The sequence below is a fragment of the Heterocephalus glaber genome, unplaced genomic scaffold (genome assembly GCF_053883595.1).
Source record: "Heterocephalus glaber isolate CG9 unplaced genomic scaffold, H.glaber_assembly_v1.0 deba00001460, whole genome shotgun sequence".
Classification (NCBI taxonomy): domain Eukaryota; kingdom Metazoa; phylum Chordata; class Mammalia; order Rodentia; family Bathyergidae; genus Heterocephalus; species Heterocephalus glaber.
Window position 1 is genome coordinate 7,848,233 of NW_028258307.1, and position 24,351 is coordinate 7,872,583.

At 54.9% G+C, this 24,351-nt stretch overlaps 2 protein-coding genes across 7 annotated transcripts in view; one reads left to right on the plus strand and one right to left on the minus strand.

The window, feature by feature from the left end:
• Bin3 (bridging integrator 3) overlaps positions 1–9,574 on the plus strand; it is a 42,023-nt gene extending 32,449 nt beyond the window's left edge. For 3 of the 5 annotated variants that reach the window (XM_004848329.3, XM_021261273.2, XM_021261274.2), the window contains 5 exons: positions 113–249; positions 720–760; positions 6,095–6,236; positions 6,407–6,541; positions 8,798–9,574. In XM_004848329.3, coding sequence (XP_004848386.1) covers positions 113–249; positions 720–760; positions 6,095–6,236; positions 6,407–6,541; positions 8,798–8,944 — 602 coding nt within the window. In that variant the 3' untranslated portion in view covers positions 8,945–9,574. The other 2 variants (XM_021261275.2, XM_004848330.4) reach the window with 2 other exon arrangements.
• A 170-nt stretch (positions 9,575–9,744) lies between these two features.
• Positions 9,745–24,088, minus strand: Ccar2 (cell cycle and apoptosis regulator 2). Of its 2 annotated transcripts, none has more exons than XM_004848327.4 (21): positions 23,889–24,088; positions 22,943–23,042; positions 22,596–22,687; positions 21,716–21,807; positions 21,401–21,515; positions 21,099–21,228; positions 20,816–20,912; positions 16,565–16,684; positions 14,966–15,188; positions 14,771–14,884; positions 14,337–14,500; positions 13,768–13,939; positions 13,453–13,686; positions 13,118–13,354; positions 12,344–12,488; positions 12,130–12,212; positions 11,655–11,801; positions 11,424–11,535; positions 11,149–11,337; positions 10,807–11,012; positions 9,745–10,561 (listed from the first exon to the last, which is right to left on the minus strand). In XM_004848327.4, exons 2-21 carry the CDS (start codon positions 22,998–23,000, stop codon positions 10,517–10,519), a joined length of 2,775 nt encoding a protein of 924 aa, XP_004848384.1. In that variant the 5' UTR covers positions 23,001–23,042; positions 23,889–24,088; the 3' UTR covers positions 9,745–10,516. The 2 variants fall into 2 exon arrangements, with proteins under 2 accessions (XP_004848384.1, XP_021116923.1); XM_021261264.2 differs by lacking the exon at positions 23,889–24,088 and adding an exon at positions 23,569–23,714.
• Positions 24,089–24,351: the final 263 nt, after the last annotated feature.

A 24,351-nucleotide genomic window follows, 5' to 3' on the forward strand; every position in this document is an offset into this window, starting at 1 on the left:
TGGTAGGCATGGGACGAGGTCGGGGGTACAGGTTCTGGGCTGGGGGATGGCACATAATGCTGAGAGCTGGAGCCCGCCGCTCCTTAGGCTCACCTCCCTCTGCTTCTTACAGCCATGTCGAAATCTGCAGTGAAGATCTCCCTGGACCTACTCTCCAATCCCCTCTGTGAGCAGGACCAGGACTTTCTGAACATGGTGACAGCCCTGGACATGGCTATGAAGCGGATGGACGCCTTCAACCAAGAAAAGGTGACTGGGTCTCGGCCTCCGGCCACCAGGCACCCTCTCCTTCCCTCGGCCTGTGGTGTGGCGCCTTGTGCTGGTCCTCACGGCCCGCGCCCATCTTCCCAGCCTGGGCTTCATGCTCTTCCTCAGCCTCCTATGAAGCCATGAGTGTGTGTGAGGCTGCCCTGCCCATCCTGCCCTCCAGGGTTCGGGGGACAAGCAGGACCCGGCGCCGGGCCTCCCATGGCAGGGGTAGGTGCACACTGTGCCTGTCCTGCCCCACTCTTGGTCCCTGACATGTCTGTCCTCTGAGGAGGTCGGAGCCTCCCCTTGTAGAAAGAACCTCGCTCCCCCCAGTTGGTTGTTTTTGTGTTTTTTTTGTACCGGGGATCGAACTTGGGACCTTGTGCTTTCCAGGCAGCCGGCAGAACCACTGAGCTAAGCCCCCGGCCCTGAGCCCCAGTTTTGATGTCACTGGCTTTTTCTTCTGACAGGTGAACCAGATCCAGAAGACGGTGATTGAACCCTTGAAAAGGTAAGATCACCTGAGAACACGGGCCTCGGGGCCCTGATGGGAAAGGCAGATCAGCCTGGGGGAGCAAGGGGCCCATCTAGCAGCCTGTCCCCTGCTTCTCATGGGGCCTCCAGCCATGCACAGTGTGGCTCAGGGTCAAGGCTCCTGGCGGCCCCAGAGCACTGCCACTGCCTAGCCACGTCCTGAGTGCCAGACGCCACGCCGGTGGTCAGGGGTCACTTGGCCCTTTCCTCCATTCTTCATTGCTCATGGTTGGGCCCCTCGGGGCCAGGCTGGCTGAGTTCATCCAGCAGATCCCTGGCTAGCCCTCAGCGGACACGAGCAAGACCTTGCATCTCAGCCGGCCTGGGAGCACAGCTGCCTGCAGTGCTCAGCTTTGGAAATATGGGGGCGGGAAGGGCACAGCAGCAGGGTCCTGCCTGGGAGGGTCCCCTCGCTCGTGACCCGTGAGGGCCAGGAGTTCTGTAAGACTCATTTTCCGACCACCAGGGCCTGGTTAGCGATCAGACAGGTCTCTTCCCTAGGTCCCCCGGGTGAGGAGGCTCAGCCTTGAAGCTCCGAATCCTTCCTCTCCAGCCTCTCCCCCGGGCGCTGACCTGGAGAGACTCCCGCTGCAGCCCAGCAGCTGCACTTTATTACCTCTTCTGCGGTGGTCCCTGGCAGTTGCCTTGCCAGGCCCTGGGTAATGAGGCTCTGCTTAATTATCATTAGGCCTGGATCAGGGCCTGGAGGGAGATGAAGAGAGCAGTTTTTTGATCCTCCAGCCCCTGGTGTTGGGGGATGTTGAGCTGTTCCTTCCCTGTTTGGTTCCAAGAGGTGCGGTGGGGGAGGAAAAAGCCCTCCTGACCTCCAGAGCGCTTCTTTCCAAGCCAGCTGGCAGTGTGAAGCTGAGAGGCTGAGCCTGGCACAGGCAGGGATTTCTCCTGGCTTCTCCTGTCCTGCTGCCCCAGCCTCCTCCCCAGAGTGGGCTCCCCAAGCCCCAGGCACAGCCCAGCCCCTGTTGCAGGGTCACATGGGGAGCTTGGTGCAGAATGAGCTTCTTGCTGGTGGCTGTCAGGCCTAGCCTCCAGGTTCAGAGCTGGGTGGAAAGAGCACAGGTGGAACAGGCCCTGCCCGCAGAGCACCTTGTATGCCAGGGCCTCAGGAGACACCAAGGCAGCCACGGGCACCCAAGGCTGACAGAGCAAGGCAGGGACACCAGCTCAGAGAACTGAGGAGTTGGCTGCTGTCTTGATTTCACAACCAGCGAGGCGGCCTTGAAATCAGATCCCTGGCTTCTGCAGCCACATGGAGAGAAACCCCGGCTGCTTCCCACAGCTCGCAGCCCACCACCTGCCAGGAAGGTGGGGGCGTGGCAGAGGGGGCAGCTGCCATCTCCGCAGCGGATCTGCTGACCCCTGCATGAGCCCTTGACCACCCTGGCTGGCTCTTGCTGCATCCCGCAGCCGACATGCGATCTGCCCAGACCACATAAACCGCCACTGCCTGTTGCCTCGTGCCAGAAGAAACGTTCCCAGGGACCTCAGCACCGGAAACAGGAAACTGCAGCTTTCCTGTCCTCTGATGAAGATCATGGCCACATGGTCACCCTGCCACCCCCAGCCTTCCCCCCCAGGGGGCTCGGCCTCTAATCCCCCAGCCCCTGGGTCTGTTCACATGTTGGACGGGGATGCTTTCAATTTCCCTTTCCTGGTGGGTGGAAGATCCCGGCTGCGTGGGCTCAGATGAGGAATGGCAGGCATTCCCCACCAGGCCGGCTGCTCCCAGCCCACCTCCCAGCCGGCCTCATTCCCTCCCTGCTCCCCTTCACCCCACGCTTCGCCTCCCCAGGGAAGCCAGCTTGGTGCTGAAACTGAGTGGAGCAAGAAGCAGGCAGCCTCTGGTGAGGGCCTGGGGTGGGGCCTGGCTGCCCTCTCTCCTTTGGGAATCAAGTGAATCAGACCCCAGGAGCTTCTAGTCTGGAGGAGCTATGATGGACCCCTAGGACAGCAGGGGTGCAGTGCTGGGAATGGGGAGGATGGCGCAGCTGCCCCACCGGCCTCAGTCTGCTTCCTCAGGGCTGAGCTGGCTCCTTGGGGTGTGGAGTGGGGACTCGGAGCGGAGCAGCAGCTCTGGGTAGGCCAAGGAGGCACCAGGAGGTATGATTTGAGTGAGCGGAGACCTGGCCCAGGGACTTCCGCCTCCCATCTCTCACCACAGCTTATCAAGGGGCAACAGGGACGAAGCACAGACGTCTGGCTTCCGTGGGGCAGATCAGTGAAAGTGCAAGCGTCATGGCTGGGGGACAGCTGGGTCCCTCCACCCTGCTCCCCAGGGAGCCAGCAGATACCTCTATGAGGTCCCAGGGCCACAGGAGCAGCCTCTCCCTGTCTGCGCCTGCCCCTGCAGCTGGAGGAAGCTGCCACCTCTCGTGGGGGTGGGGTCCTGCTGTGAGACCCTCATCCTTAGACGTCACCGTCCACACTGCCCACCACATGGGCTGGCAAGATCTGTCCCTGACTGCGAAGAGGAAAATGGGAAGGTAGGGGTTCTGTGGGGCAGAGGTCGGGAGCAGCCCTCGCATCCTGGTCCCCTCTTTCCTCTGCCAATTTAGAGCAGGCTGCACCCATCCCCTGACTCACAGTGGCTGCCCCTTGGGTATAGACAGGTGTGACACCTGACCCTCTCTGCCATGGAGAAGCCCAGCCCCAGGCCCACAGCCCCCAACACACACACCATGGTCATTTGTCAGAAAGTCACCTGCAGTGGCCTGAGTGAGCCTCGGCTTGACTGACACTGCTGTGGGAGGCAGGAGTCTCCCACACAAGGGTCGGGCCACTACAGCCATTTCCCCTGCAGAGTATGGGCAGCCTTGGTTCCAGAGGCTGTGGAGGAGGAACCTCTGATATTAGGCAGTCCTATAGGCACAGCTAGATGCCACCTGTCTCCTGAAGCTCTTCCCCCCTCACTGGCCTAGATCCGCACTTTCCCTGGACTCGAGTTGCCATGTCCTTCAAAGGCTGACTGGGTCCTTCGACATAGTTCCCCTGCTGGAGCTGAGTGCAGGTGGAAATGGCGCTGCGAAAAGGGACCGGGACAGCCACAGTACCCATGCCACTGTGGTCAGCTGGGCTCCAGCACTGCCGGGTCTTGTCCCAGGAGGTGACCCTAAGTGGTGGCACTGTAGCCAGTGCAAGAAAATGCCACCCTGCATCCCCCATCTCACTCTTGCCCTGTCCCTCTTCCTGCAGCCACCCAGGCCTCAGGCACTGGGGTCACCCAAGAAGCAGGTTGCTTTTGACAGGATCAAACAGCTGCTGGACACCTCTTGTCCCTCTAGGGAGGAGGAAAGGGCAACATGGTGGCTTCTCAGGCCCAAGTGTACCAGCTGCCTTGAGCCAGACGCTGCCCAGGAAGGGAGAGCAGGTCCCCTGGCAGCTGAAACTTCAATTGCAGCTGCTGGGCTTCACCGCTGCAGACCCACTGGACAGCATGTGTGCTACTGCTGCTGCCTGGACCTCCCCAGTTCACATGGCGCTGAGTGGACCTACTTCTACCTGGCAAATCAGTCCAGTATCAGTGTGATCGCTGTGCAGACAGCAGGGTCAGAGAAGCTCTGGCGGTCTGTTCCTCCCTTAGTGTTCTCAGTTAGGTGAGGAGCCCATGTGGATACCGCTAGTGGCCTTTGAGGGTAAGTCCTAGGCCACCATAACCTCCCTTAGTCTAACTTAGTTTGAGGCATTTAATGCTTGGCCAAGTTTATTTTTTATTCTCTGGCAAACATATTCATCACTCGTCTTACCTCATGTGATCTTTTGATTTGTTGAGGCTTTTTTTGCTTTTTTTTTTTTTTTTGGTACCAAGGATCAAACTCGGGTCCCTGCGCTTGCACAGCAGGCGGCAAAACCACTGAGCTAAATTCCTGGCCCTAAACTTTTTTTTTTTTGGTACTGGGGATCAAACTCCAGCCCTTGCGCTAGCGCAGCAGGTGGCGAGACCACTGAGCTAAATCCCCGGCCTTTTGCTTTGTTTTTGAGACAAGGTCTCCTTGAACTCAGTGTGTAACCTAGGCTGGCCTCAAACTCAGTGGTCCTCCTGCCTTAGCCTCCCAAGTGCTGGGATCATGGGTGTTACCATCACACCTGGCTTGTTGAACCCTTTACATACCAAATTCACAAGCATGTTCCTTGCAAGGCAGCTTTGGGAAATTGTGCTTCTTAGAGTATTTGATCTACTGGAAGGTGACCCCCACACCCCCAGATGCCCTCTGTGCTCCAGAGGCATGTGAAAGCTCACCTTGGCCACAGACTGAGGGCCCTGGACTTGCCCCTGCTCTAGTCTTCATCTTGTCTGGGTTCCTCCAGGAGGAGCCAGCTCCTGTGGTCATGGGTCACCAGCTATGTCTCTCCACCCTGAGTGGCCAGAGTCATCAGGTTCCTGTGCCACATGCCAAGTATCCACAGACTCAGGGCTCCCAGCTGCACAGTAGACCTGGCATGGAGGGCTGGGCCCTCCTGCAGCAGTGGACTATCTGCTGCACCTTAGGCCTGCACATTGCAGGAAGCTCCTCCATGCCATGCTTCTAAAAAGCCTGCCACAGCCTTGCATGGTCTTGTCCCACCCTGTACCATTGGGGAGCGCAGCCCTGCCTTGAGCCTGTCCCCAGTTCCGTAGCCCCTCGTTGTAAAGGTGGCACTCATCAGGGTGGCTGTGCCCGAGGACCCCATGCTGATGCTCTTTCTGAATGGCCCACCCCTCTGACCAGTTCCCGTCTCAGTCCTATTTAGTCGTAGGGGTAGGAGAAGGCCCCATGTCATCTTCCTGAAACTTCTGCTTTGTCCATTTGCCCTTTAGTGGGGATAGAACTATGGCATTTCTGCTTTTCCCCCAGTGCAAAGGAACCCTTGAAGGGAGAGGTGCCCTGGACAGAAGTAGCTGCTAGTTTCAAATCTTACCTGCCACTGGCACTGAGGTAGCAGCAAGGGTGCCAGAGAACTTGGACACTGAGTTCTCTTCTGGGCCACCTCTGCCTGACTGTGACCTTTGGCAAGTCGCATGTCATCTCCCTGTCCTGAGTCTCTCCTGGAGTGTGGTGTGGCCCCAGTGGGTGGCAGCAGCAGGACAAGGGACATCATTCGTGTTCTCCCTTGGGTGGGATCAGGCCCAGTGGAGTGGTACCCAGCCCCATCTGCTTTCCCTTGACCTTTCCATTCAATATCGTTCCTTCACCGCTAGCGCCACCATGCCAGGGGCTCATCTCCCTGGCCCTGGTGAGCCCAAGGCCTGGACCAGGGTCTGGCGCTTAGTAGGTTTGCTACAGATACTATTGAAGGAGTAACCGACTGTGCGCTGCAGGTTTGGCAGTGTCTTCCCGAGCCTCAATATGGCGGTGAAGCGGCGAGAGCAGGCCTTGCAGGACTATCGGCGACTGCAGGCCAAGGTGGAGAAGTACGAGGAAAAGGAGAAGACTGGGCCTGTGCTGGCCAAGCTCCACCAGGTGCTGCGGGCAGGGAGCCAGCAGGTGGTCAGCAGAAGGAGGGGTGGGGTGGACAGAAGGGCCATTGCAGCAAGTCCCACCCTTCACTGGGGACCAGCAGGGTCCAAGAGACCGGTTGTCCCCACTCCTACTCATGCACCCATGTCCTAACTCCAGGGTCCCATCCTTAGGCCCGAGAAGAGCTGCGACCTGTGCAGGAAGACTTCGAGGCCAAGAACAAGCAGCTCCTGGATGAGATGCCACGGTTCTACGGCAGCCGCCTTGACTACTTCCAGCCCAGCTTTGAGTCCCTGATCCGGGCGCAGGTGAGGTCGCCAGTCTGTCCCTGGCCCAGGCACTGTGGGAAATCAGTCAGTGCCAAGATCCTGGCTCTGGAACCACAGGGCTGGAATTTCTCTCTGGCTTCCTCTGTTGCTCTTGGGTTAATCCCAGCCCTAGCATGGTTGAAGCTCCTTTTTATAACCGTTCTTCCCTAGAGTTCTTCCTCTCAAATTTACTGTAAGCAGCAAGAAGAAAGCAAGTGACACCTTCAGCTGCCACTTCGGCTGAGCAGGTTCTTTGCCCCGCCAGACCCCTCTAAGGTGGAGGCCTTTTTCTGAAGACTCAGTGCTACCCCTCATTAGTCCTCCTTTAGCAGGCGAACACGAGGGTGTTGACTTTGAGCTTTTCACAGGGGGGTCCCTGAGCCCAGGGAGAGTCCTGCTTAGCTGCTGCCTGGGGCGCTGGGCACACCATGCCCCCAGTGAAGGACAGCTGGGGTACAGTGGTGTGGGGCACCGCCCAGCTGTGTACTGGGCCAGCAAACCAGAGCGGGGCACAGACCAGAATCTAGCTCTCCTCTTCCTGGGGTGCAGGAGCGCATGCTGCGTAGCTCTCCCCCACCTGCCCACTTGGTGCCAGGCCTTCCCCAGGATGATTCTCCCTGTGGGCAAGATAGAAAGGTCGGGTGCCAGAGCCAGCAGCAGGGCCCCTCCACATGGGCCCTGCTGATCAAAGATGCCAACCTCGACCTCTGAACTCAACACTGTCCACCTTTGACCCCAGTCACAGAGCTTCAGGCGTACCAGCGCCCACCATGGCCTGCCCTCTTGTTCTTGCCTGGGTGTCTGACGCCCTCCAGTGGGCATCGTTGTTCCTTGTCGATCCCACGGTCACCTGAGCCACACCTCCCAGCCTGCAGCTTTGGAGGGCACCCCAAGCCCTGGAGTGGGGCTTGACATCTGAGCAGGACTTGTACCAGAGCTGAGACTTGCTAGGTGACTCAGGTTGTTAGTCCCGCACTGTTGCTAGGGGGCAGCAAGTCAGAGCCATCAGCAGGAGGGAGAGGGGTTCTTCCCTCTGCATCAGCAGTGACCTCTGTGCTACCCCGTGCCCACCATCCCTCCTGCAGCTCCCCAGAGGCTGCAGGGAGCCCAGGCTAGAGCCTTCAGGAGACTGGGGACACCCCGTAACCAAGCAGCAGGGTGGCCAGGGCTGTTTACTGCCTCCCCTACGCCTGCCTCCTCCTTACCCGGCTGCCACTGCCATTAGTCACTGGAGAAGTGAGCATTCCTGGTGACTCACGAGCGGTGAGGCCTAGGCACAGAGTTGCCCCCCCCCCCACTTCCCAGCGCTCATCCACACTCCCGGCTCCTGAGATGACAGAGGTCAACTGAGACTGTCCTGACTTAGCTGCCCTCACCGCACTGGCACTAGCTGGGGTCTGGAGGCTTCCGAGGACAGTCAGGCCTGCCCCTTGAGGGCTGCCTTCCCAGGAACTGTCTCCACATCTCTGAGTAGAAAATGAGTCCCCCTCCTGGCAGCTGCTCAGAGGCAAGACTTGACGGGAGCAGATGCTTCCATTGGCCAAGAGGTGGACACTGAGGCAGAAATGGCCCCTGCCCCACTCTGTGGAGCTGCCAAGTCTCCCCAACTCCTGCACCCTGACCCAAATTCACATCCCTGTGTCCTCTGGACCCCACTGCTTGGCCACCCTGGAAGGGCTGTGAAAGTGAGCCGGGCCTCAGAGCTGCTCCCTTGGCTGCAGACCTTAGGCCGGGAACAGCACAGGCTGGGGTGGGAAGAAGTGGGGTGCTAGAAAGGTGTCACCGCTCCCTTTCTCTTCAGACTGGCTCTCAAGGCTCTGGCAGTCACTAACTGCCATGTCTCTCCTGGGGACAAAAACCCTGGGCTTCCCGTGTGGCTTAGAAGACACAGTGAAGCCCGAGGCACGCTGCCCGTCACTCAGCCAGCCCCTCGGGCCTGGGCTTGCCCGTGTTGTGTCCTGTAGCCACCCCAGAAGCACAGCACCCCTGCCCACACACTGCTGGCAGGGAAACCGGCACCTTGACCCCCAGCCTTTGCCCAAGCCCCTGCCAGCCTGCTGCCCCTCGTCTTGACCGGAGCCTTCTGTGCAGTGCAGTGGATACCCAGCTCTTCCCCCCAGGCAGCTCAGACGCAGTGAGGGTGGGAACAGGGCAGCAATGGGACACCCCCCTCAGGCAGTCAGTGCTGCTCAAGGGCCTGGGGGTGCTGGGCGTCCCCAGGATTGGCCCTTGCCAACAGGCCCTGCCTCCCACCAGGTGGTGTACTACTCAGAAATGCACAAGATCTTCGGAGACCTGACCCAGCAGCTTGACCAGCCGGGCCACTCAGACGAGCAGCGAGAGCGGGAGAACGAGGCCAAGCTGAGCGAGCTCCGAGCCCTCTCCATCGTGGCCGATGACTGAGCTCACTCCCCAGACTCCTGGTGCTGGCAGGTTGGGGCCCATGGTGGCCTCTACTGTGCCTTGCCAGCCCTTGACCTGAATGCCTTCACTGTCTGGAGCCTGACTCTAGGAGCCCCCAGCAGGCTACCTCTGCCTGCTCACAGCCCCAGATGTAAGTAAGCAGTGTAGAAAAACCCCAGGGGCCTTTTCACTTCCAGAACCATCCAGAGCGTAGCCTGGCCCAGGGCAGAGCAGACCTCAGCCCTTGGAGGCCTGTTTCCTTCGGCAGCACAGCTGAAGTAAACTCTGCTTACACGGCCGGGACCGCGTCTACCTCCAGAGGACCCATCCTGGGGAATCCACCCCTGTTGCTGCTCTTCACCTCAAAGGCATGGTTTGCTGCCCTGGGGAATGGGGAGGTTGTGCGGTCCCCTCACTGCAGCATGACATAGCTGCTCGCTCAGGTTCAGGCCAAGTGCAGGGACAAGCCCCGGGTCTTCAGGGAGCTGGGGCTACCCTGCCACACAGAATGGCACGTCACTGCACAGGTCTGAGCCGGCACAGAGGGTTTGCCACACCTGGATATGTATTTGGAATTTTATTTTTTCAAGTTAAGTTTCCAATAAAAGATCACCTAGTGTTGTGGTGTAACTTCCAGAGGTGGGAATGCTGTCGCAGCTTCTCCAGGGCCTGTGCCAGGCTTCCCGTGCCCTGCCTGCCTTCCAGAGGGCTGGGTGGGGCCAGTGGAGCTGCAGGGACACAGCCAGCACGGGACAGCACCAGGCAGCCCAGAAAAGGAACAGGAAGAGCTACACACTTGGTTTATTTTTGACTTTGGTTTATTTAAAAAACAAAAAGCCAAAAAAAAAAAAAAAAAAAAAAAAAACCAACTTTATATACAAAGTCAAACTGAAACCATGGATTATGGAAAGAGGCGGGAAATATGGGTAACAGGGAAAAGGCTGGGCCAGAGCCAATACCACATTCTGAACACAGGGCCAGGGAGGGTGCTGGTTTCTTCTGGCAAGTCTAGGGTGGCTGGAACACAGTGTTCTCCTGGCAACCGCAGCCCAACATGAGGGCCTCCTTCTAGCACAGTCTCCATTCCCACGACGGCCACAGAGCCCCCAGGAGCTGCACCTGGGCCTACAGGGTTTGTGCCGTCCAGAGAAAGGGGTTTCCTGGCCCCCTACAGACTCCATGTCTGTCCCTTCAGTTTATTGGCATCAGACCTTGTCATGGGCTTGAAAAGCCTTTTCCTCCCGTCTTACTCTTAAACTGGAAGAGGACAGGAGACAGCACAAGACTACAAGGGCCCTGGGAGAAATTCCAAGGTTGAGGGCAAAATGACATTCTAAGGGTGCAAAAGATGTTGTATTTAGTTGTAGCTGGAACTGGGGTTCTTCACACATCCATCCACATAGCACAGACCCTACCCTGATGGCTCAGCATCCCCTGCAGAGGCTGTGCACGGGGCTCAGCCACCCTGCCTGTGGCTCCCAGGCCCTGCTCCAGCTTCTTTCTGCTACCAAAAGGGCTCTGACATGTCCGGGCTCCATCGCTGACCTCAGCACGGTGCTCCAGCGAGGCTCCTCAGTTGCTAGGCGCTGGCTCCTCCTTGTCTACCCAGCTGTCCGCCTGTGTGAGCAGACAGGACCCAGGTTACAGGGGTGACCATCAGAGGATGCTGCCTCCTTCTACTGGCGCCTCGGCTGCGGCAGGCTGCCGACTGCCAGCTTACCTAAAAACCAATGGCTGAGGACAAAGAACCTGGCAGGGGAAGAAAGGGGCATGCGTGCTGGCTGTCACCTGAAAGCCACTCCTCAGTGGCAGTGAGTGCTCCCCAGGAAGGGCTGCATTGCTCTTGTCCCACTGCCCCTCACCTTCTCCACCATGCGCTGCACCTCAAGCTGCAGCGGGCCCAGGCGCCTGCGGAACTCCTGCAGCAGCCGATGCAGCTGGCCCTTCTGCCGCTCGGCCACCCGTGCTGCGTCCTCAGCCTCTGTCAGCCGCGCCCGCAGCTCCTGCATCTCCGAGGCCAGTGTCTTGTTTGTCACTTCAGTGGCTGAGAAACGGTTATGGCTCTCCTCTGTGTGGGGAGACACACACCAGAAAGCTCAGTCAAGGACAGGAGCCCAGATAAGGGCCGGGGCCTACCTTGCAGTAGACACACTGCATGCTGCACTGTCCCCCAGTGACAAGCCCTGCAGCGTCAGGCCACTCACCTAGCTTCAGTTCCAGTGTGTGAATCTTGTTCTCCAGGTAGAGCCGCCCACTGTCTTGCTGCTCTGCGCGCTGCAGCAGGCTCCCCACATTGATCAGGCTGCCGTTGTGGGGCACCAGACCCTTGTGCTCCGTGGGAGCAGCACCTGGCTTTGCGCTCTTCCCAGAAGGAGGCAGCAGGTCCAGATTTCCTAGAAGCACTGTGGAGTCAGGAGGCGTATCCGGGAGAAAGCAGCCTGCCCCGCCCCATCCCCACAGGCCATGAGCACAGACATACCAAACAGCACCTCCTCCGGAAGACTGCAGTCCACTGTCTCCGGGCGGCTGTACTGCAAGCTCCGGTACTGGCAAATGTTCTGAGTCACCACCCTGCTGACCAGCTGCTTGGCCTACAGAAAACACAGCCGCCACCTGCTGGTCAGGAGGGGCAAAGCCTGGCTGGGGAGGAGCAGGCCTATTCGAGTTAGGGAGGGGTCCCAGAGGGAAGACGGGGCAAGAGGGGAGCTACCTGCTCTGCACTGAGCCGGATGCCCAGTGTGAGGAGGACCCGCTCCAAGTCCCGCCGATGCAAGTAGCCACACCAGTTGGCATCAAAGAACACGAAAGCCAGAAGACAGTCCAAGGGGAGCACGGCAGAGGGGTCCAGCTCCTTGGGCTGTGAAGGAAACATGGACAGCTTTACAGATGGCGCTCAGCAGCTACCTGGTGCAGGACACAGCCCCTTTATAGCAAGCAGCTCAAGCAGCAGCATCTAGGAGGCCTCCAGCTGGAGGCACAGGTGGGGCCACAGGCCTCTGTGGGGGAGCCTGTCTGACCCCACTGTTTGACACACTGGGCAGAGACTGAAATGTTTTCTGTAAGCCAAGAACGCCTTTGTCTCTTGCCCATCGATGGAAGAAGTCTCTGGTAGGCATCCTGCTCCCTGGCAGGAGTCAGAGGCCTTGCCAAGCCTACCACCGCAAGGCCAAGAGGAGACATCTCACCATGTCCTGGAGGGAGGAGAATTCCATCTCCGACTGGTTTGAGGCAACAGACCGGACCTCCGAGTCCTCCAGCTTTGCTCCTGCTACAGAAAGCCTAAGCTAAATGCGGAGCAGGCCCCACAGGGACCCACGCTTGCTCTGCAGCCCCCAGAGGAAACCAGGAGGGCCAGACCCAGAGCCAGCCCAGGACCTGCGGCCCCCACCCTGGACGTACCGAACTCCTCCTCCCCATCGTCCCTCAGAAGCAGCAGCTCCGGGTCCAGGGCCATCTCACACAGCTCCTCGGACACCTCGGCCCGGGGCTTCTCCTCCTCCTCCCCACCAGAAGAGGGTGGTTTGGGCAAAAGCCCATCCTCTTTCTAAGGAAACAGACCAAGGTGATGAAGGCAAGGAGTGGAGTTCCATTCCTTGGACTGTTCCGCACAATCAATAATGGCTAACACTTGAGCAGCAGCTGTGTGCCAGGCACTGCGGCAGGGGCGTGGTGGGTTTATTTAAGCAGTGAGAGTCAGCCCACACCAAGGGCACTTGGAGATTATCTGAGTCTCTCCTTGGGAGGCAATCGCAGGCCCAGAAGAAACTGTCTCCTTGAAAATGTCCAGGCGAGAAGGTTCATGCTTTAGAAATGCCTGAACAATTGGTCCAGTCAGCTGCCAGGCAGTTCAAACACCTCCCCTCTTCCCAGCACTCTTACTGACAGGGATGTCTGTGCTACTAGGGCTTGGCGGCCACGCCCCCGTCCCCTGTGTGCCACCTCCCTTGCCCCAGGTGTGCCATTTCTGAGGTACACAGCCACATGCAGGAGATTGTCTCCCAGGCTTCAGTGCAGCCCAGCTTGGGAGAAGCAGGCAGTGTGAGGCCAGAAGCGGAAGACAGGATGTGGAACGTGTGCAGGACAGACAGTGCCTAGCACCGGTGGCGGGGGCTTAGAGGGTGTTAGGCACTACTACGTGGTCCTCAGGCCAGCCCCAGGCTGCCAGATACTCACCAGAGCGGCGTCTGACTCAGCAGCTGTGCCCTCATTCTGTACCTCATCCTTGGACTCCTTGGCCACCTCCTCTTTGATGGCTTCCTCCTCTTTAGCAGCTTCCTCCTTGGCCGCCTCCTCCTTCTCAGGTTCAGGGGGAGACAAGACCTTTTCAGGAAGGCTCAGCAGCATCTTATAAATCCTATAGCCAAAATCCCTCTGTAGCATCTCCAGAAACAGCTCGGCCAACACCATCACCTGTTGGAAGAGGCAGCAAGAGCCTATGAACATCAGGGCAAAGGAAGGAGGCTGCACCCCACTTCCTATCCACAGCCCCTCAAGGTTCCTCCACCTGCCTCAAAGGAGACCCGTTCTTTTGGCCTCCGATCCTCCACAATGGCATGGAGGGAGAGGTTGACACAGCCAGGACGTGCCATGACAGCAGGCTCTAGAGGGGGTGGCGGGGCCTCTGGGAGGTCAGTGTCCGTTTCCTGCTGTGTGGCGGCCTCAGGCGTCTCCGCATTCTGTTTAGAAGTATCTGCTGCTTGCTCCGACAACGCATCAGGGGCCTGTTCAGTAGGCTCTGCTTCCTGTGACAACAGCCAAGATGTGAGCCTCCGGTGCCGGTCAGGGCACCCGCTTTCCCTGTGTTGTCCTAAGGCTCAGCTTACCCCTGGTGCCTCCTGGGGTGGGGGAGCTGCCTCTGCAGCCTTCTGCTGGCACAGAGCATCCCACTCCTCCAAGGTGGGCATGATGGTCCAAATGTCTGGCAGGTACACCACCACCGTGTGCAGCCGCCGGGGCGGTCCCGGCTGCAGGTACTGAAACTCAGCAAAGCGCCACCTGTTCACAGTAAGGAGCAAAAGGAAGCTGTCAGCTGCGAGTCCTGCACACACACAGCACACTGGGAGATAAGCACGTCCACTTCCAGTCGGCACTGAGTGAGCACATACTGCTCGCCAAGTGTGAAAGGTGCCAACACAGGTACAGACCACATCCTCAAGAAACTGGCAGGCAGCGGGAGGCACAGAAGCTGACAGCTCACTTACACAGTGCTAAGGCAACCTCACTCCGAAACCCCGAGCCTAGCCATGCTCAGGACCCAGCAATCTGAGCAGCCAGGGGCAGGGAGCAGGGCCAGCTGAGTGAGCACAGGAGAGTTGGCAGGCCAGAGGGCAGCGGCCAGGCTTCTGAACAGACGAGGCTGTAGTGAGCTGGCCACACACAGGAAGCCACTCACCACTTGGTGCAGGTGCTCAAGTCAATGCCAGTCTGGGCTTGGGCACAGCGGATGGCCGTGCGCACCAGCACCTGTGGGTCAGCCTGGGGATCGAGGCCATCCAGGGAAGGAGACCACTCCCCCCCAACCAGCACTGCCTCATCTTCTTTCCGGCCCAGCAAAAACTGCAAAGAGATTGAGGACGAAAGAAAGCCGAGTTGCCTGAGATCCCTACAGTGAGACAGGGCTACCACCCATCAAGACCTAAGGTAGCAGGAAGCAGTGAAGACCATCACCCAGTGCCCCCTATTCACCAACACAAACCAGCTCCTTAAGTCCTCTGAGGAAGGGCCAGCTCTGAGGGACACACGGGCATTCCGTACATTTGTGAGTAGAAGTTGAACTACCGAAGAAAAGACGGGCACCAGACACCCAGCCTCCTGCATTCCGCTCACCTTCAGCTGCTTCAGAGGATGCTCTGGCGTCTCCCTGGGCTCAGCCATGTCATCCACAAAGAGCATGCAACAGCGATACAGTTCCTCCAGGCCAGGGGAGGAGAGCAGCAGGACCTGCACAGAGAGGGCAAGATGCTCTGAGCCACTGCCCACCTCCAGCTCGGCAAAGGAGCGACAGGAGCTCCGTGCACTGACCTTGGAACTGTATGTGGGGTCGCTGTCCGCAGGGCTGGGCTCAGCACCGGTGTCTGGAGCCACTTCCTTCTCAGAAGAGACCTGGATCCGGCTGGGATGGTGGAGGGAGAAGGGCTGGCTCAGGGGGAAGGCTGAGAGCCAGCTCAGATGCACAGACAGAAAGTCGGCAGGGACCAGCAGGCTGCGGTAACGGCGCTGCAGTTCAAGGAAGTCACAGGTGGGGCTGGAGGAAGATGGCAGAGGGGCCCAGACTGAGTAAAACATTAAGAACTAAAACCAGAGGCAGGTATAACAGCACATGCCTGTCAGAATCCTGGCTACTTGGGAGGCTGAGGCAGAGGATTGAAATTTTAAGGATAACCCAGGCAATTTAGCAAAACCTGTCTCAAAATAAAATGTTACAAAGGCAGAGGGATGGAGTTCAATGGTACAGCACTTGCCTAGCATGCACAAGGCCCCGGGCTCCATCCCCAGTACCCCTGGGAAAAAATAATGATAAAGTTGGATCTGGCACAGCTGATTTACAACCTTCTTAAGTCAAACTGAGAAAGGAGAGAAACACCTGCATTACATGACAGAGAAATGGTCATGTGTTACTGCAGAAGAACTCACAAAGCAGTAAGAAAAGTACAAGCACTAAGAGAAAACTGGGAATATTGACATCAACAGGCATGTAATAGAAAAAGAAAGACTTAAAAAGCTTGTGAAAATACACTCAATCTCACTCATGACTAAAGATGCAGCCAGGCATGGTTGCCCACACCTGTAGTCCCAGCTCTCAAGAGGCTGAGGCAGGAGGATCATCATGAGTTCGAGGGCGGCCTGGGCTCCATAGTGAATTCAAGTCTAGCCTAAACTACATAATGCTATCCTGTCTCAAAAAACAAAACAACAACAAAAAGTTAAAGACCGGGCATGGTGGAGCACACCTGCTATCCCAGCACTCAGGAGGCTGAGGGCGAAGGATTGCTAAGAGTTCAAGGTCAGCCTGGACTTACATAATGAGTTCAGGGCCAGCCTGAACTACACAGTGAGACTGTCTCCCAAAAAACAAAACAAAAAATTTAAAGAATAAAGACACAAATCGGAATATCATTTTTCACCATTTAGACTGCAAAGATGAAAAAGTTGGATACGACTGTCAGCAAAGGTCTGGGGAAACAGACACTTCAGGCCTTGCTGGCCAAAGTGTAAATGGAGACAGCATCATTCAAACGACTAGCAAAAGATATCAAAGATTAAAATGAAACCCTTTGAGCCAGGGACTCCATTCCAAGGAACTGATCTTACTAAAACACGCACATGTGCACTTAGATGTATGGGGAAGGATAAATTGATTGCAGGTGGAGAACTGGTTAAACAAATTACAGTTCATTCATTCAATGGAATAGGTGCAACTGCTAAAAGAATGAGACTAATAATTGTTAATAAAGAGGAAATTCTAAGATAAAATAAAGAACCAATCAGGATGTACAATAGGTTTCCATTGGTTGGCTTAAAAAAAAAAGCTGTCAGAACACACACACACATCTGCATGGACCCTGTCTCCATCACCCTCAATTCTTGTGGCAAGTGCCCACCCTCGGGCTTGGCACGCACCTGTCCACGGTGTAGGGTGTGAGGTGGACCCGATACGGAGGCAGGTCATGCCTTGGCTTCTTAGCACCCCAAGGCTCGCCACCAGCCCGCTGTTTGCGTTTCTTGGAGTCATAGTCGTCACTGGAGATTGAGCCACCACCAGAAGAAAGAAACCATACTGTTATACATGCATTCAATAAAGTGGGACTAAAAGGAAGAGCTGGAAACAATCTGAATCCCCAACATGAAAGAAATGGGTAACCAGGCGTGGTAGTGCATGCCTGTAATCCCAGCACTCAGGAGGCTGAGGCAGAAGGGTTGCCTCAAGTTCGAGGCCAGCCTGGGATACACAGCAGCCTAAACTACATAGCGAGACCCTGTCAGAGAGAGACAGACAGACAGACAGTCAGACAGAGACAGGAAAGAGGAAGTGGAAGAGGGGGAGAAGGGGAGGAAGGGAGGGAGGGAAGGAACCAGAGAGGGAGGAGAAGCCACACTAACAGCCAGATGATAGAATGTTATGATATTAAAATGAGTATTTGTAATGGCTATTTAAACCCTCTCACTATCATAGGAAAATCTGTAGTGTGTTAAGCAAAACGTATGGTGTACATACGGCACATTTCAACTATGCCCTATGCCCCCAAATACTAATGGTGCGTGCCTTTGACTGATAACCTTGTGAATAATTTTCCCTCGCTCATTATTTTTTGAAATTTATAAATTATAGTTAACATTAAAAAATTATAGTTAACATGTAATTTTTTGAAGTAAGAAAAGAACTGAATTTTTTTTTCGGTACTGGGATCAAACTCAGGACCTTGGACTTGCCAGGCAGGCGTGGTGCCACTGAGCTACATCCCCGGTCCTTGAGAATTGAATTTTTTAACAAGAGACACATAATATGGTAACTTGTCACTGGTCCCATAAAATAAATCCCGTCATTAAGAGACAGTTCATGCTAATAAACCCAATCGGTACAAATTAATCATAAAAATACTAAAATCTGGGGCCAGGGATTTGGCTCAGTGGCACTGCGCCTGCCTTGCAAGCGCAAGATTTCTGAGTTTGATCCCTGATACCAAAAAAAAAAAAAAAAAAAACTAAAACCTTTTGCTCCAATAATGTCACTCTTGAAAAATCTATCTCAAGGAAGTTAGTTCAAAACAGAAAAAAAGAAAGAAAAAAGATTACACACAGTGAGAAAAGAAACAACATGAACTAAGAGTAAGAAAACCACATACATATCTAGCAGCACCTGAATTTTTATAGGAAGTAAACACAATAACTTCACAACCATAAAACAATCATGAGGATTATGCTGCAATATGGAAAAAGTGCTTAAGAATACACAAACAGGGGCCGGAGATTTAGCTCAGTGGTTCCAGCACCTGCCTTGAAAACGCAAGGACCGGAGTTCGATCCCCAGCACCAAAAAAAAAAGGAATACAGACATAATCTGCACTCTCAGATTGAAACTGCAAAAAGTATGTACATGTTTAGATAAAAACTAGAAAAGATCACAGGAGAAGAAAATGGCAGTGATTTTCCTTTCTAAATTGTTTTCTAAAGTTCTTTAATACCACCATGTTAATCACAGATTATTAAAGGGAAGGCGACGAGAACTATACTTTTTAATATTATTTAACATGATACTATTAAATGTGCTACTTTATACAGTTTTATAATCACTTATTATAGTATCTCTCACTATGGTGTGACTTTATACATTTCCACGTATAAAGAGGGGCTACAATAAGAGCAGTAGAGGAAAATCTTTACACTGTTCATCCTAAAGTGCCAGATTGGGGCTCGGCGGGTAGCTCAGTGGCGTTCAGAACGCTTGCCTAGCAGGTACTGGGTCCTACATTTGATCCCCAGCACCACAAAAAAATAAAAGAAAATGCTACACTGGTAAGGGATAAATCCCCATCACATCAGAGACAGAACACCAACTGGCAACTCTCTGAGCCCAGGTAACAGAGCTGGTCACACAGCGTAAGGGCTCTGTTCTGTCCTGTTCACAAGCATCTCCACCTCCCACAGCACCACTCTGACCCTTAGGGACACACGCTTCCGTGATTCTAATGGCAGAGCAAAGCTTCCCAACCCGTTCTGACAGCCCTCGTCAGTCAGCCAGGACTCAGTGAGCTCCTGTTATCGCTGTGTGTGCACTTATAGCTAAACTGTGTGTGCCCCTGGCCCTGTGGGCTCTGTAACCAGCCTTTGGACCTCACTGTGAATGACCGGGAGCAGGTCCCAAGCAGAAGGGACGTCAGCAGCCACAACAGAGCCTGCCAGTCTAAAGCCCTCAGCTGCTCAGCTTGCACAGCCAATGGGGACGTAGATCCCTGTATTCCAAAGACTGGGGCTCAACATTGGTGTTCCACAGGAAACACTAATGTGGCCAAGTCCTCTACAAGCTCACGTTTTTCCCAGCATGACCCAATTCCTACCAGCCCTCGTCTACTCTCACACTCCTGCCCAACTGGTGCCCCTATCTCCCTCCCTCCTTTCTCTAGCAGCTTTGCTGCAGAAGCACCCGGACCAAAGCTGGTATCATTGCACAGGAGTTGGCACATCCAGCAGGATCCAGTGCAAATGACTACAGAAAGCCTGAATGGGGACCAAACATACCAAGTCCCCAGCAGTGACTGATTTCCACCCTGGCCACCCTAACCTCTGCTGTAACTCTCAAAGGCTTTAACGGGCTCACAGAAAGGCAGGTGGAAGGTCCCTGGAGATGAAGACCGGAAGATGCACAGGACAGGTGTGGGTGTATTCCCAGTGACTGCAGTGGGCCAGAGAGTGTCAATGGCGGAGACAGCACAGAGCGCAATCCCAGGCAAAGCTGCCTCCTGCTTCAAATCCGCAGTGACCTAGCCAAGGCAGCCAGCGCTCACTTTCACACAGGGTCTGGCTACGTCACTCTGCCTCCACTTCTTCTCTGAGCTACACATGCTCCTTGAAGTGTTTACACTGGGCTTCGTTGTCTGCCCTTACCCTGTAATCATCTACTGGCGTCTGCAAGAAGATGTGTTCCCTTCCTGCACACTTCACATTTCAAAGGAGAACTATACAAGGGAACTTTCTAGAGGGAGGACTACATGAGATTTTTCCATTTATCAAAATTGGCCAGTTAAGATTGGTACTTTTCACGACATAAATTTCACCTTAAAAAATAAATCAAGTAGGGGGCAGTGAGTAGATGGAGAAAGAGGTGAAAAAGAAGGGCAGATGATGACATTTGCTGAAGTCAGATAAAGAGATGTAAGAGGTTACCATATCTTTCCATTTGTTTTGAATATATTAAAATTTTTCATTATAAAAAGATCAGCAAGCTGGGCAAAGTGATCCCAGCTACTCAGAAGCCTGAAGCCAGAGGATTGCAAGTTTGAGGCCTGCCTGGACAACTTAGCAAGACCCTGTCTCAAAATTAAAAATAAAAATAAGGGCTGGGGATACAGCTCAGTGGTAGAGTGCCTGTGGCATATAAAATAATAAAACTTCTGGGAAAGTAAGGCAGGATAAGGGACATGGGAACTAGAGAGAGACAGAGAGCATGCTCCTGGTCATCACTGAGCTCACAGATGACAGAGGATCACTAGGATCAGCCACTGGCTGAAGTCAACCATGCTTGCTCTACATCTGGCCGAGGGAGACTGCTTTCTGCAGGTCCACTGACAGAAAGCACCAACACATTTCAACCCCACACTTACAGGGTATATACAAAGAAGCACTTTAAACTAGGAATTAAAACATATACTGTAATATTACTTTTTTTCAACATGTAGCTATTTCCTTGAAACAATTCTTGCAGTTTCAAGCCCCGACCTAGAAGTAAAAGGGAAATTATGTATTTAAAAGGTATCCAGCCAGGGATTCAGCTCAGTGGGACCAGCTGCCTCACAAGCAAGGTCCTGAGTTCCATCCCCAGGAAAGTATCTAATACAACATCCTGAGGCTGGGGATTAGCTCAGTGGGACCACGCCAACCACAAAATCCTGATTTCGATCCCCAGCACCAAAAAAAAAAAAAAAAAAAAAAAAATTCCTGAAAGCTGAACTATACCAAATCCCTCCTTTGCTGAGCCAGTGTATAAAGTTCTAATATTTGCATATGCACATCAACGTGTCTGCCTGTTTTATAAGAAAGGGACTGGGATCCACCTCCAGGAAGAGAATGTTAGCTATCAACAGGTAGCCCAAAAAAGGGACACTGCACCAGAAGGAAATGAAACAAAACATCTGTCCTGCCTGATCATCCGCTTACCTTCGGCCCTGATCCAGCCGTCCATGAGGGCCCCGAGCAGGAAATCTGTTCAGGTGACTCAGGTGAAGTGTGTGAGATGTTTGGAAGAGACTCAGAGCTACAGAGAAGAAATGGCTGTGACTGAAAAACCCTAAAAACTCAGCAAGCTTCCCCCTCCCTTCCTTCCAGTGTACAGGAGTACCCACATCTGTCCTGAGAGCAGCAGCCTGAAAGTTACAAGTCCACTCATCCGAGCACTCCCCACAGCCACACCCCAACATCTGTCCACACCACTGGTACTCACGCTTCTGAGGAAAGAGCGGGGGAATCCGGTGAGGCTGGAAGATTAACTGGGGCTGAGCTCCCAGGATCCCTTGCTTCTGGCCCAGAGCTGCCACATGCAGAAGGGGAGGTGCTGGGGACTTCAGGAGGGGCTGCAGAACAGTTGCCAGGAAATTCAGGGGATCCCAAAGTTGACAAATTTAATACTTTGGAAAGACACAGTCCCACCCCCTTGACAAAAATAAGGTTCTTGCCCAGCTATCAGGGCACAGGGGTTTGCCTCCCTCTCCTCCTTCCAGTACACATGTATGGAGAGTTGAGTACCTGGTTGGAGAGAGTCTGCACCTTGACAGCATTCCAGGGCACAGCCTGGCCTGGGTTGTACGCAGCCTTCACCAGCACCTTCTCACCCAGCTGGGGCAGCCGGCCCTTCACCACACTACGAGCACACAAGCAGGAGACCCCATCAGGAGAAGGACTCTGGCCAAGCCACCCTGACTGCCCCATGGGGCCCTTCCCAATAAGCTTCCTCATACATTGCATAGAAATGGCAATGACTCAGGAGAGGAGGCCCCACTAGTGTGGTGACAGAAGCAAATTCAATCGGCATTTCCAGCAGAGGACTTGTCTCAAGTCTACCTTAGCTGAAAAAAGACCTCCTCGTCCACCACCCCAAAGTAGTCGTGCAAGCTCGTAACAATGCCAGTGAAGACTCGCTGCTTCTCCCCACCCTGCAAGAAAAAAAGCAGGTTAAAAGTAATAGGGAAGGGGCTGAGGATGTAGCTCAGTGGCACCATGCCTGCCTTGCAAGCTCAAGGTCCTGAGTTCGATCCCCGGTATCGAGAGAAAAAAAAAGTAATAGGGAGCAACCTGAACAAAATCACTCTGCCTCTAGTGTGTCATCCCTATGTGGAGCCTGGCTCAGAACCCTGCATCAAGACTCACACAGAGCTGGGTGTGGTGACCCACACCTATAATCCCAGCACTCCAGATGGCAGGGGCAGGAGGACTGCAAGTTCAAGCCTAACCTGGCTAACTCAGTGCCTTAGCAAGACCTTGTCTCAAAATTTAAAAAGGGATAGGGATGTAGCCCAGTGTGAATGCCCTGGATTCAATCCCCAATACTGGGGAAAAAAAGACACTAAGTGTTGGGGGTTGGGGGCTGGTTCTTGGCTCAAGCTTTTTCTAGGATTTCCAATTCTTTAATCCCAAGAGGCATCCCAAAGATTTCTCTGGATGCAGAAATTAAGACTGCCCAACCTGAGGAATGGGTAGTCACCCCCACTGGCCAACTATCAGGACAGGAGTCAGGAATACTGTAATATAAGAAATAAAAGAGTGGGCTGGGGATTTAGCTCAGTGGTGCTGCACCTGCTTCGCAAGCTCAAGGTTCTAAGTTTAATCCCTGGTACTGGGGGGAAAGAAAAAAGAAAAGAAAAGAAATGAAACAGCATCAGAAATGTGTGCATACTGGGGGAGGGCGAAGACTGAAACTCCCTAGAATGGACACTCAACCTACCTGAAGGTGCCTGGCATTTTGTGACAGGTCTGTGGCCACAGGAGGAGTAAGCAAACCAGGGGGAGGGCCCAGAAGAGATGTTGAAGCTGCGCCTATGGGGACAGAGAAGCAATCTCCAGGAACTACATCTACCACCTTAAGCACCACAGGCAGCTAAGAGGACACAGTGCACCGAGGGCAAAGTGCCTCCAACCAGCTCTTCCCTCACGGCCTCACTGGCAACCACTGTGGTGATCTCATTTCCAAAGAATCAGCACCAGGGAAAGCCCAGAAGCCATACTTCAGGAAACTTAATTCCAGAGCACACACATCCCAGTACGAGCCCAGGTAGGGAAAAGAGTGATCACCTGAGAAGTTGCGTCCCCCTGGAAGGGGGTTGATCCGCTGGCGCTTAAACTGGGACATTGGGAATGCTGTCTGTCCTCTTTCAGAATCTTGGGGGGAAACCTTCAGTCAGAAAAGAAAGAAGTTAACACCTCATGTGGAAGATTTCCACTTATCTGCAGAAAAGACCTTGTGGAACTTAAGGAAGGGGGATGTGAACGCGGAGGATGAGAAAACAGAGGGAGAGGCTACAGAGTGGCAGGAAATGAAGTAAGAAATTACATTGTTTCAGTTTACTCTCAGAGTAACCTAGTGTCCAGACGATACCAACATGCTGCTTTTACAGAGAAGCAAACTAGATCCCAGAGAGACCGGGGCCTTGCCCCAGGCAGCAAAACCAGGTAGTGACAAAACTGGGACTCACACCGAGGTCTCCCAACAACTTAGCACGCCTCCCACTATGCCACACCACCCACAGAGAGGTTAGAGAGTGGGGGCTGAAAAGAGCTCCGGTGCCATTCATTCATTCTAAAACATCCTCCAAAACGCTCCACGATGGGCCCAGAAAAATGGAGGAGGCCGGTGCAGGCCCTTTCCCCGGAAGCCCGGCCCGTCGTCGCCCACACGGGCGGGTGGGAACGGGGCTCACCGAGCGGCCCATCGCCGATCGACCCAGGGCCTCCTTCCTGCTCGCGCTCCCGGGCCCACCAAGCCGCCCCAGCAGCACCCAGCGCGTCCTCCTGGGCCGGGCTTCGGCGAGGCCACCGTGGGAGGACCGAGGCGCGCGGTTTCTCCTCCTCCCGCCCGCCCCCGGGGCCGAGGCCGTTGCCAGGGAGACGAGGCTCGCGGTCTGGAGGGGGGCTCTGCCCCTTCTGCGTCCCGAGCATCTTTGCCGCCTGACCCCCCACAGCCCCTCGGCCGGGAGAGAGGCGAAGGGGCGGAGGAGCTGCAGGGGGCCACCCAACCCACCTGCGGGCCAGGGCCGCGACACTGGGGGGACAAAGACACCCGGAACCACCAGAGCTGCTGCTGCCGCCGCCACCACCGGAAGCGTCTCTCCGGAAGCGCGACCACTGGTCGGAAGCTGCCACTCTCCCGGATATGGTCCCTCCCTCGTCTCCACCGATGTCTCCCTTCCCCCACCCCCGCCTGCCATCCCACTGCAACAGTGGAACGGAAGTGCGCCTTCCCGGATCGGATGCGCGTTTGCCAGCCGCGCCTCAGAGGTGTCCTTGCTTAAGTGTCCCATTAGAAAAGTAGGCTTCAGAGCATTGGTTCCTGGTCCAAAAACAGCAAGAGCTGAACCCCACATACAGGGAGGGGATACCACCCACACACCCGCCTAACTTTGGCAGCCCCCAAGACTATAGCAGCAAGAGAACCAGCCTCACTTGACTGGAGGAGAGGCATGCCTGAGCAGTGGCCATACTAC